The 13,839-nt window shown below is 37.9% G+C and overlaps 1 protein-coding gene across 1 annotated transcript in view; it reads left to right on the top strand.

Moving 5' to 3' along the window:
* Ranbp21 (exportin-5-like protein Ranbp21) overlaps positions 1–13,839 on the top strand; it is a 425,699-nt gene that overhangs the window by 62,855 nt on the left and 349,005 nt on the right. The window contains exon 5 of the mRNA XM_090399635.1: positions 4,040–4,177. Coding sequence (XP_090255761.1) covers positions 4,040–4,177 — 138 coding nt within the window. The remainder of the gene's footprint in view (positions 1–4,039; positions 4,178–13,839) is intronic.

Raw genomic sequence — 13,839 nt, 5'->3', positions numbered from 1 at the left:
TTCATCAGGACAATGCACCTGCCCACAAAGGTGTTTTGGCAATGGGAAAATTAACGGATCTGCACTACGAATTGTTGGAACATCCACCCTATTCCCCAGATTTGGCTCCCTCTGACTTCTGTCTCTTCCCAAAACTAAAACTCTTCCTCACTGGTCAGCATTTTTCTTTGAACCAAGAGGTGATTGCAGCTGTAGAGGGGTATTTTGCAGATCTTACCGAGAACCACTACAGGGATTTGATAATGGCAGTGGAGCATTGTTGAAACAAATGTATTAGTCTTAAGGGAGATTATGTTGAAAAAAAAATTTTTTTTGAAATTATAAATTAGTTTTTTCATTGTGGCCGAGAACTTTTCAGATCACCCTCGTATATCAACAGTGTATGAGAAGTGTTTAAAAAATTCTTAAATGGTGTGATATCAGAATGTCTCCCTAGAGTTCGAAGAATAAGAGTAAAATGGGTGTGTGTAATCTAATTAACCAAGAGATTAGCAAGAAGAAGATGATGTGGAAGGAATATTGTGTGCATAAGGATGATGTCAATTATGATAATTATAAGCAGCAGGCCAGAAAAGTCACAAGTGTTGTGGGAAAGTATGTCTGAGAATGAAAAGAAACTGGCTGTGTAAGCTAAAGACAACCCCAAAGAATTCTATCATTATGCTTCAAGTAAAATAAAGAATGAATGTGAAAGAATAACTCTACTGAGTGCAGATGGTGTGAGGGCAACAGATGCAGAAGAGGTTGTTCAACTACTGAGTGCCCATTTGGTAAAAGTTATCAACTTTATATATGCAATATTGAGTTCACTGCTATCTCTTCTGAAGAAACTCAGGTGTATGAAGAGGAGGTATTAGAGATGTTGCACAAACCGAATTAGAATTCAGCAATAGGGACTGATGGGATATTAGCATGGGTGCAAAATGATTGTTCAGCTGAACTGGCTATTCCTTTGACCAGGCTGTATAAATTGAGTCTTAGAATAAGGAAGATTCTGCAAGAATGGAAAGGGTGTACGATAATCCCAGTGCACAAGGATGGTGCAAAGACAAATGTATCCAACTATCAACCAAGTGGTGAAGATTTTGGAAAAATTGTTAGGCCTTGCATTCAGAAATGAGTTGACAGAGAATCTCTATTTTGCAACAAATAGCATTGGTTTATTAAGGGAAGGTCATATTTTCAGCAACTTGCTCACATTGTATAATAATGTTGCCACTGAGTTAGAGAAGAGGAAAGGATACACCATGATATTTTGGATTTTGCTAAGGCTTTTGACAGAATACAGCATGGAAGACTGTTCCATAAATTGGAGAATATAGGACTGGATTATAAACTATTGGAATGGATAAGAAGATGGTTGACTGACAGATAAGAAAAAGTCGTGTATGCATCTGCATGACTCATGGTAACAAGTGGTGTGCCTCAAGGATCAGTCCTTGGTCCATTGTTATTCAGTCTGTACATTAATGACATTGGGAAGGATTTGACATGCAACATACTGCTATTTGCTGATGATGCTAAGATAAGTAGGGTAATCAGGAGTGCTGCTGATATACAGTACTTGCAGAATGATTTGAATAGGCAGGAATTATGGGCATGTGAAAATGACTGTCACTTCAGTGTTAATGAATGCAAGGTCTTTGGTGTGATCAGATATCCGATATTGGTGGAATTTTGCTAGAAGAAACTGATCAGGCTAGGAATCTTGGAATTATAGAAGACAGGAACTTGAATTTCGAGGATCATATAGCAAAGATTGTAAATACAACTCATGAAGACAAATTCCAAATTTGTAGTCTGCAGACACCTAGCAAACAGAAGAAAGAGGGAGGAGTGATATGATTGAGACTTAAATTTCTGAAAGTTCATACAAAATTTCAGTTGATGGAATTTTTCATTTTATGGAGGGTGGGGAAAGGACATGAGGGCATCCAATGGCAGTCGATTCCAATCAAGTGATTGGAAATGTGGAATGATAGCAGAAGCAAATAATATCATCATCAAATTCCTGATATGTATAATTAAGGCATGTTCAGGCTACTGTGACAGCACTAGATTAAGTTTACGTTATTATTAATCTTCTATCAACATTTTCCCTCCAAATGAGTCTATTTCTTCTCAGCACTCCAATATTGTCATATCTAATGTTTTGCGCTTCTGTAGCATGTCTGACTGAATTAATTCACCCAGACTTTGGTCTTCCTCTTTGTCTCTTTTCTGCCATCTTGTCATCAAACACCTGTTTTGCTTACATTTCTTTTCCCATTCTGTTTAAGTGACCCTACCTTCTTAGATTAGCTCTGCTTACACATTCGTGAAAGCTAACAATGTCAAGTTCCTTTTTAATATCTTAATTTTTAATATGATTCTGCCATTGATATCATCTGTTCACTACCCTAATTTGTCTCAAAACCCTCATAGTTCTCTAGTCTTTGATTGAGTGCTTTATTTCTAAACCAACTCTCAGATCCATAACTTAAAATGGTTTGCACACTGTCTTGTATACTGTTAGTTTGGTGTTTGGGGCTAATTTCTCTCTTATTCCATATAAATTTATTTAGCTGGCTTTCCACCACACCAGCTTTGCTTATTCTTTGTCTATTTCCAAATTTAATTTACCACTTTCACTAAAAATTGTGCTTAAATAACTGAAATATTTTACTTATTGTATATGTTTTCCATTAAAAATTCAACTGAAGTTTTTTTATGTTCCTGCCTATTTTCATAATTTTGGTCTTTTTATTGTTATTTTTATAAGTTCCTGTATTATATTAAATAATGAATTCGTTAAAATTGTTTGATACCTTTCATGCCTGTATTTCTGACCGTGCTGACTGACCCTTCATAAAATTTCGAACCTGTGATCATATATGTGCGCAGGGATATCCCAATTAAGAAAGAAAAGGGGCACGACTGCAAATAAACTAGAAAACCTAAGACTTCTGAATTATAGTAAATGATATTAGCAGCACCTGATACCCTATAACTATCCTTAGGCTAAGTTTAACTCTACCCTTAAGGCCCAGGCTGGCGCAGTAAATAAATTTGCCTGAGTGAATAAGGGTAGCTTATAGTGATCAGGGAACAGGTATTTCTCGGGGCCCAAAATTGAGAAATTTGCTAGATAAGCTATAAGATCACATATTCAAGTAAGATGGACAACTTAGGGATACATGAAGTTGAAGATAGCAGATAGAAGCCAAAGTATATATAAGAAAGTAAATCACACAAAGAATAATATAAAGGGATAAAGATAAAAGAAACATAACAATGGCGCAGACAAGTACATGTATCTTGTGATGTTCTCATTTATTTTCTTGTAATGTTCTCATGGATTGAGAAATTTAAAGTGAATTACTACTTCTTTAGTAATTCACTTGAATGTCATGTAGTTACAGAGTTTAAGTTAATTTTCTTCTTTCTTCGTATGGTTTAATTGGTTACATAGAATCTCTGTAGCTCAGTCAGTATAGACAAAGCCCTTTGGTCGGAAAGACCTGGGTTCAATTCCTCCATGATGTGAGGAACCTTTATCTGGTCTCTTTTGACTAAAGGTGAGTTAGCCAGTCTCATATGGAGGTAGAGGTTTTTTCCACTTGGAAACTTGGGTTTTTCATCCCTCAGAACAGGCAAACCGGCCCATGAACACATACGAGTCTACAGTCATAAAATACATACTTAATCCTTCACTAGGAGGACTCAACCAGTCCTAAGGGACGGTTGAAGAATGGTGGTACCTTACACAAATAAATAAATAAATTGGTTACATATGCAGATGAAATTGCTACTGGGTATATTTATAGTGTTACTTAATAGCGGCTGCAGCACTTGGATAATTGATATTACACAACCATGTTTCATCAGAATTTGGAATGTAAGGATTCAAAAATCCACATTCCAAATGCTTGCAGCCAACTTCTGGTTTAATAATAACAGTAGACACTGTCACACTGTTAGGCACTTTTAGATGCTTCACTTAAATATTTCTATGGGCATGTTATAAATTTTATTATCTATTTTTCTTTTTTCTATTCAGGGCACTGATAGTATCTTGAATGAACAGGCTCATATTAAAGATGCTCTGACTCGCATTGTTGTTGAAATGATTACAAGAGAATGGCCTCAGCAATGGCCTGCATTGTTACACGAGCTGAATGGCATCTGTTTACTTGGAGTAAGTCTTGTGTTTACATATCTCTTAAAACTTACTTCTGAATAACTGACCTTATTAACTGTCCGCATAATCTGAAATGTCTTATAGGATACATCTCCTTACTTTATTGTTGAATGAATATTATAGACAGTCATTTATCATGTGCACTAATTGTTTTCCATGCCATCTGAAGATAATAATAAAATATAATGGAGGGGGATGTTTTTTTTTTTTTTTCATATCATTATTCCCACACATGAAAAGTTGTTGCAGAACCTATCACAACTGTCATCCCCCCCCACACACACACACAGTGCTGTGGAGGGGGCAAGTAATTAAGGAAGAAGGAAGTTGTTGAAGTCTTTTTTGGAAGGCTGTTATAAAGAACAGATGTAGTTGGAATGAAAGAAGAAGATGAGAAGAATGTTTAGGCAGTTTATATTTCAGGCTGAACTGAATTTGGTGGGTACTGGCCATCAACTGCACATGTTTCAACATGCTTCAAAGAGGATGATAAATAGTCAGTTCAGTAGAGAAATAAAATAAAAATAAATAGTCTGAGCCTGGTTGTTGGTTAGTGGTTGGATTTACAGCCGAAGCAGCTAAATATGCGGCCAGCATGTTATGACAGAAACTGAGTTTGTTTTTCTGGCCAGTTTGCTTGTTTTGCAAAATGATATACCTGAGTTTCCATGAGGGGAGAAAAAACTATGAGATCAGATAACTCGCCTTCAGTTCAAAAGCTGTTATAAAAGTTCTTTGCATTATAGATGGAATTCAGAGCCAGGTCCTCCCATCCAAAGTGCATTATCACTACTGACTAGGCAAGACTGTTTTAGCCCTTTTCGCCATTCAAGCTACAAGATCTGCCATATTGAATGCCTTAAGCCAGCATTTCTCAACCATTCTAAGCCAGTGGATCAGTAAAATGCCTAAAAAAATCCTATGGATCACTAAGTTGTGTATTTTTTTTTTAAATGTATGTGGGCAGATAAGCTTAGGCGTTGCTGGTTATTCATGACTTATTTTTCACGGTATTAACAACACCACAAACACTTTTATCAACAAGGATGTTTTATTAACGCTAATATTTCGCTGATTTTCAACTCAGCATCATCAGAGCACAACACACATGTATACGCGACAGTGAGTGAGTGAAACAATAGAATTGCAGAAAGACAAACGATCTAAAGTCCTATTTTTGGCGCCCTCTAACGAAAAAAAAAAAAAAAAGCAGCAGTTATCCAGGAGTTTTTCTTAGGATAACCGTCTCCCAAATTTTTGGCAAATTAATGCAACCATATTTGTTAAGGTTGGGAGAATTCTTCAAAGCCATTGCTGACTCAAAAAATAGTCTTTCGGATCTATAACGACTCCTAAATAGCACATTCGTTTTCCTCCATCTAATCCTGTGTGAAGGAGTGTCCAAAGCATGGTCTGCCAGTCCCGACTTGCCATAGTAATAGTAGCGAATGTATCTTTTATGTTCTTCCAGGCGGATGTTCACTGATCTTCCTGTTTGCCCATAATAGGCCAAGTCACAGTCACATGGAACTTAATACACTCCTGGGTGTGCTAAAGGGTGAAGTTTATCCTTTGGTGAGCGGATCAGAGTTGCCAGCTTGACATGAGGCTTGAAGGTGGTGCGAAGGCCATGTTTCAACAATACTTTGGCTATCTTTTCCGATGTACCTCTGATATAGGGAATAGAAATGGTCATGTTGTATTCTTGTGTATTAGGGGGGGGCCGAGTAATGGGCCTATGTAGTATTTTTTCTATTTTGTAGGGATTGTAGCCGTTGGCTAAGAACGTATGGCGCAGGTACTGGAGTTCAGTGGTCACTCTTGTAGACACTCTTGAATTAATCAAGTCTAAATTTCCCCCAGATATTTTTGAATTATTTCAATTTACCATGAATGCAGGTTACTTTACATGGGGGGGGGGGGGAAAATTCTACAAACAGATTAATGGTACTGCTATGGGTTCCCCCCTCTCCCCCCCGTTAGCAAATTTTTACATGGAACACTTTGAAAACAAAGTACTTACCACAGCTACATACAAGCCACTAATGTGGTTGCGCTATGTAGATGATGTGTTTGCCATCTGGCCCCATGGACAAGACACTTTGGATGCTTTTGTCACCTACCTAAACAGCCAATACCCCAAAATTCACTTCACAGTAGAAAAAGAATCAAACAACTGTTTACCATTTCTTGACACATTAGTCACCCGCTTTTCAGATGGATCACTATCTTTTTCTATTTACAGGAAGCCTACACACACAGGAAGATACCTACATAAACAATCACATCATCATCCAGTCCAACAGTACGGCATTTTAAAAACACTTACACACAGAGCCAGAGCCATTTGTTCTAACGATACAGCTCTGACCACTGAACTCCAGTACCTGCGCCATACGTTCTTAGCCAACGGCTACAATCCCTACAAAATAGAAAAAATACTATATAGGCCCATTACTCTGCCCCCCCCCCCCCAATACACAAGAATACAACATGACCATTTCTATTCCCTATATCAGAGGTACATCGGAAAAGATAGCCAAAGTATTGTTGAAACATGGCCTTCGCACCACCTTCAAGCCTCATGTCAAGCTGGCAACTCTGATCCGCTCACCAAAGGATAAACTTCACCCTTTAGCACACCCAGGAGTGTATGAAGTTCCATGTGACTGTGACTTGGCCTATTATGGGCAAACAGGAAGATCAGTGAACATCCGCCTGGAAGAACATGAAAGATACATTCGCTACTATTACTATGGCAAGTCGGGACTGGCAGACCATGCTTTGGACACTCCTTCACACAGGATTAGATGGAGGAAAACGAATGTGCTATTTAGGAGTCGTTATAGATCCGAAAGACTATTTTTTGAGTCAGCAATGGCTTTGAAGAATTCTCCCAACCTTAACAAATATGGTTGCATTGATTTGCCAAAAATTTGGGAGACGGTTATCCTAAGAAAAACTCCTGGATAACTGCTGCTTTTTTTTTTTTTTCCGTTAGAGGGCGCCAAAAATAGGACTTTAGATCGTTTGTCTTTCTGCAATTCTATTGTTTCACTCACTCACTATCGCGTTTACATGTGTGTTGTGCTCTGATGATGCTGAGTTGAAAATCAGCGAAATATTAGCGTTAATAAAACATCCTTGTTGATAAAAGTGTTTGTGGTGTTGTTAATACCGTGAAAAATAAGTCATGAAATGTATGTGGGGGTTACCAACATTTACATATACATTTACAACATTTTACATATGCATAAACATTTATGAATACATATGGAAACATAATTAAGTTGGAAGTAAACGATTAAAAGTGTATTATCACTCAACAAAGTTTTAATTTTTATTAAACAAATAAAGGTATCATTTTCCAATTTGTTGTGGGCAAATTAATGGATATGTCAGTGTCTTCCCACTAATACCCCTTCCCCCATTCATCTGCCCACAGCAACTTTTATATTTTATATGTTATCCCCCATTTATATGCCAACACTCATTAAGCTCACCCCACAATAACATTTTTAGCACCGTTGGTACCATGTGCAAATGAATGGGGAATGTCAGCGCTGTCCTCCTGATACCTTCATTCATCTGCCCATGATCTTTAATCCCCATTCATCTGCCCGTACTCATGAATTATGGGCATACCCCACAACAACTTTTATCTTCAAGCACTCTCTGATTCGACATGTAAACTGTTCCATTCACTAAGTGCATTGTGAGACGAGGGAAAAATGTTGTTCTTATCTTACTCCATTCATCATAATACTCAATACGAACTTGACATCCATGGATTCCATCATGGATGACATCCCTTGTCCTGTCCAAACCATCCCATGCATATACCCAAAAATTTCACTCAGAACATCCCAAATCCATTAATGCCCCCCCCTCCATCCACACATACACACACTTCCGGCCATCGCCTTGTTTTCCATGCGATGGATTCGATGTGCTCGGCTGCATATTCCCGCAAGCAACCGTACGAGATACAGAACTTTGCTAAACGGGATGCAGGCAGCTATTCTCCTCGCCAGCGGAGCTGAGCCTCACTGGGACGTCACTTTGTGTAACTTTCGTTTCATCCCCGATTTTGTCTGGTTTTGGAAATGGATTAATTCCAAAACCAGTGATGAGAATATTTGGAAATTGTTGTCCCAATAAATAATATGATATAATTATGTTGCTACTCACCTTTAATGAGATGGTTCAGCTTCTCAGCCTTTGCAGAGTTGCTGGATATCTGGCTCAATATTGGTCAACTTCAGTCGAAGATCGGCACACGCACGCACACACACTAAGACGATTTCTGTATTTTGTTTTTATATGAAGAAGCAATGAAAATCCTTTCTCACAAAGATAGGTTGTAGAAAACTGCATGATTATCCAGAATTGAGCCAAACCAAGATCACAGAATTGCATTTTAAGCCCACTCACTTGAAAGCTCAATTAACTGTTCTTTTTTCGATAACGAAAGGTTGTTCTCATGACCATAAGTCTGAAATAGATCTCGAACCCACAGAAATTTCTTATAAAAGTTATTCAGAAAATGTTTCAAAATTCTGTTTCAGAGTTTTGAGGTGGTCACAAACCCTTTCCAGAAACTCAGAATCAACAAAAAGATCATTTTCCACTAAAAAGAATTGCAATGTTGGAAAAGGTGCAAATTATCTGTCTTTTACATAACTAATGTACAACACCATTTTTTTTTTTTCTCTCGAATGCCTTTATTTTGTCGTAGGTATCAAGAATAGTTAAAAAGAATTTCCCTGAAGGGAGGATTTAGTTCATTTAATTTCGAAAAAAATGTCTGGATAGTGTTGATAACCATGCTTTGTCAACAAGGAGTGATGCATAATTAGAATTACGTTCATTTACAAACAGTAAAACTTCGTGCCTTAATTGAAATAACCTTGTTAGTACTTTGCTCCTGGAAATCCAGCAAATTTCAAAATGAAGCAAAAGTTGTATCTATTCACTGTCCATTTCATCGCAGAATACTGAAAATAACCTGCTATTTAGCAGTCTAGCCTTAATAAAATTAGCTAGCTTTACAGCGTTGTATAGCACAGTTTTAAATTCTGCTGGCATTCTTTTGGAGGCCAACCTTTCCCTATGTATGAAACAATATACCCGATTCATATCCGGAGCCATTTCCTTGACCCTAGAAACAACCCCCAACTATCCCTGCCTGTAAGGGCACAAGCTCTACCCGAACAGAAGCCCATGCATTTTTCCCACTGAATCCCTTTGTGTATTATGTAATTATTAAAAGTGTGAAATATTTCTTCTCCAGTTGTTCGGGATGACAAAGTTCTACAAAACAGAATATCATCATGAATTTTGCTATCATGCGCATATCTTATGTAGTGTTAGATCTTGAATGGGAACTCTTTCAACAAAAAAGTCATTCATTCAAGATTTAACAAGAAACAAAATTCTGAGCTAGAAATGCTTGCACTATTGGTTAATTAAGAAAAATATAAAAGAAAACCTGTTACAATTACCTTAGAAAGAAGTGAAGTTGAGGAGAAAATTGTATGTCAAAATAGAATTATATTGTTAAAATTATTGATGTCTAAATTATACTGTATAAGAATGTAAATCTAAGTGCAAACAAAGGTTCAAAGGTTGCTAACTAGCTGCCTACGATGACGTCACAGCGCAACGGAAGCATTCGTGGAAGGCGTGCTAAACTCGCGTTCGGCGAAATGAGTGCTCTTCAAGGAGCAGAAGTGTGATGCAATCGTGTAGTGGTGAATAGGAGAGCACAGTTAGAGATCCTCCATTACGAAAAGAGGGCGCTGAAAAGAAGAATAAAAAGCAAGTTCACTTGGGTTTGAACCCCTGTTTTTTTTGTTCCTGTTTTCTCGTGTGGACAAGCAGAGCACTGACCGATCGATGGCGGCGGAAGTATTCTCCTTCCCAGTTGCTAGCTGAAGAAGTCGGGCATGCTATACGTGAGCTGACGGCAGACACCAACTAGGGCCATTGGTAAAAGTTTACCGATGTGAAACAGCGGAATAAGTTCCTCAAAAAGGACGGCCGAGATGACGATATCGATCCAGTAGATGAGCGTATATGCGGCAAAGTGCAAGGAATGGCGATTTGTGTCGATCAGCGTAATCTCCACGTGGACGCGACTCGATAAAGCAGAAATACATCTGACAACAAAAGACAGACGAAAAGAAGTGCGATATCCTCTCAGGACACTAGTAAAGTACAGTAAATTCCTTATTCTTGTAACTATTAGTATTGGGGCAAAGAGAGAAGAACAGATTTCTGATTGAGAAGAAAGAGAACTTTTAAGTGACTTTTGTGCTCAGTAACGCATTAATCTAATTATATTGGACTAGTAGTCTGAAAACCTGAGAGTATGCAACACTTAGTTGAATGTGAATTGACCTTTGTTAGCAAGTTTTACTTAGAATTCTGAATTACTGTTTCATGATAAATATGTGCTTACTTAATCTAGAGATGCAAAATTAGAGTATTTTGACAATTAATGTGTTCCTTATAGCTCAGCTAATGAATTAGAATTCTGAGATGACATACCTTGATATGTAAAAATTTATTGTATGAAATTTTGATAATTAATAAACATGTTTTTTCTATGTAAGTCTGAGTTTGTCTGAGCATGAGATTGAAATTACCACTCACTAATGTTCGAACCTGTGAATAAGGGAAAATTAAAGAAAGTTTAGGCCATGACTGCAATGTTGAAGTTTCTATAGGCACTTAATACTTTAATAAGATTAGGTAATACTTAAACTCTGGGAAAGTTTCTTTGTACAAGAATTCTTCTGTACTAGGACTCTGGCTGGTGCAGCTAAAATAAATAAATTTTGTCAGAGTTCCGAATAGAGAAGCAGCCCCAGAGAGATAAGTTAGACATTTCAGGCTTAGTTAGTACGACAAGGATTTAAGATAGAACATAAAGAACCACGTAAATATAACAGTAGCATATTAACTGCCATCATCTGTAACATCAGTAGTCTCATCTATTTGTAACGCATAATAATGGCTCTACTTAACTCTTTCAATTAACTGAGATTCTACGTCACCTGCCATATCATTAATTCTGCGACCTACAGTGTCATTGAAAGAGGAGTCAAATCAACATCTTTTAGTAACTTGTTGCCAAACATAGTTTTTACCATATCTTTTTATAGCTGGAAGTAGTAAATTTTCCCTGATAGAATGAGGTTTCCCTGTTTTCGCTATGCACAAACTTAAGAGATAAGATGCTTCCAGTGCCTTGCTATTAATCGAACCCATGGCCGAAACTACATCTTTCCCATGATTTAATGTTGCTAAGTGTTGCTGAAATTGGCTTTTTTTTTTTCAATTTGCTTATTTTTCACATCGCAATGTTTAGTTTCTAAATATCGTCATAATTTTACAGGTTTCATGCACTTGTTCGACAACACTTCATAACACAAAACACACTGAAGTTTCTGTTCACTTTCATCTCCACACCAAGTAAATCCAAATTCCAAATATGAACTGTTATATTTCCTACTGTATTTTTTCTTTGAACTGCTTGTTTCTTCTACTTTAATAGTATCAGATTTACTCGCCATTACAACATGTATCACAATTAGGGTTAGCATCACCTGTTTCATTTGTTTTTCTTTTGAAAGTCCTAGTTTTAAGCCACTTTTCCATTATTAAAAAACATTTCCAAAAAATATTATTATTACGGGCAACTCCAGGGAGTCCTTAGATTCATCGAGGGAGACCCCAAATCATGTTCATCACAACTATTCAACATTCACACAGTATCTATTATACCTTGCCTTAAACTCATTCACTGTCACAGCAGCCACTACAGACTCTGGCAGCTTATTCCACTCATTCACCACTCTAAAAGTAAAGAACCCAGCTCTGACACCCTTACTAACCACACTCTTGCCCAGCTTCCATGGATGTCCCCTAGTCCACACACCAGCCCTGTTCTCAAAAATATCTTCTGAATTAATCTTATAGAAACCCTTCAGTAATTTGAATATCTCAATCATATCTCCCCGCTGCAGCCTATCAAACAATTTCTGCAACCCACAAATCCTCAACCTGTTCTCATAAGGTTCATTCCATAGACTTGCTATCATCTTGGTCACTCGCCTCTGGATCCTCTCAACCTCCTTCCCATCAAGAAGAAACCTAGGTGACCAAATCTGGGCACAGTAGTCGAGATGGGGTCTTATCAAGGCTCGATACAGAGGAACAATAACATGCTTGTCTCTGCTCGTCAAAGTATTCTTCAGCAACCAAGTGATTTGATGAGCTGATTTCGCCACTTTTGCAATGTGCCCCTAAACTTCAACTCCTTATCCACCAACACTCCTAAATCTCTTGCCTAATCAATTTCCTGGAGTACAGTTCCACCAATGTAGTAAGCTGTTGCTAATCTTTTCACCGCACAATGTATAACCTTGCATTTTGCCACATTAAATTGACATCCATTCTCCTTTTTTGGATAGATTGCAGGTCTAGCCCAGACCTCCTACAGTAACCACCACTAGTTACTGGCCATCTTTTGGACTCTACTCCTGAATAAACCACTTTCTGATATCTCTCCATCAACCACCCTCCTATCCATCCCCCATATACTGCATTTTACTGATTAGAATTCCATGTGGTATCCTGTCAAAGGCCTTAGCAAGGTCCAATAGAATCACTGTAAACCCATTACCTTTATCCAGTTCACACATCACTGTGTAATAATACGTGAGCAAGTTACTGAGGCATGACCTACCCTTCACAAAACCATGCTGTCCCCGATACAGTATCCCATTTTCATCTATCCAATCTTGTATTTTCCTCTTGACTATTTTCTCCAAGACCTTGATAACGATTCCTGTTATGCTGATTGGCGGGTAATTTTCAACAGCAGCCTTGGAACCACCTTTATGCATTGGAACTATTTTCCCCTCTTTCCACTCCCTTAGGACTGACCCAGACCCGAGGCTCAAATTAAACAAAATGGTCAAGGGCACTGACAATTCTTTAGCCGCTTCATACGACACGAGCTGGTATATCATCCAATCCCACAGATGTATTGACATTGAGGTTCTGTAATAGACTATTTACCTCTACTTCATTCATTACAATTCCAGTATACGCTGTTGGTTTTCCATTCCTGCAGTATCACCACCTGGATGATATACTCTTGCAAAGTGCTCGCTCAGTAATTACACCAAATCGACTGATTTGGTTACCTCCCCTACCCTCAGCATTTTTTAAAATCATTCTGCCATGAACATTTTTCCTTTTACTTGCAACATATTGAAAAAACTGTTTGGGATTCTCTTTAGCCTGCATGGCCAATATTCTTTCATAATCCGCTTTTGCTTTTCTTACCACTCTTGTTACCTTTCTTGTCTGAGCTTTATACTGTTCCTACACCTGCAGGTGCAGGAACAGTATAAAGCTCCTTAAATTCCCTCCATAATTGTTTATTTTTTTGCAGCTCAAGCTTAATGGTGTTATTCATCCATTTAACCCCTACTTGATTTATTATTCGGACTCTTGGTATACAGTCAACCATTGCCTCTGCAAAGGCTCGATACAGAGGAACATTAACAGGCTTGTCTCTGCTTGTCAAAGTAGTCTTCAGCAACCAAGTGATTTGATGAGCTGATTTGGCCACTTTTGCAATG

This window comes from Typopeltis vanoorti, chromosome 10, assembly GCF_054136105.1.
Source record: "Typopeltis vanoorti isolate ZY-2024b chromosome 10, IOZ_Tvanoo_1.0, whole genome shotgun sequence".
Classification (NCBI taxonomy): Eukaryota; Metazoa; Arthropoda; class Arachnida; order Uropygi; family Thelyphonidae; genus Typopeltis; species Typopeltis vanoorti.
The sequence above is the reverse complement of the archived record's forward strand: the minus strand, read 5'-3'. Positions and strand labels throughout refer to the sequence as shown.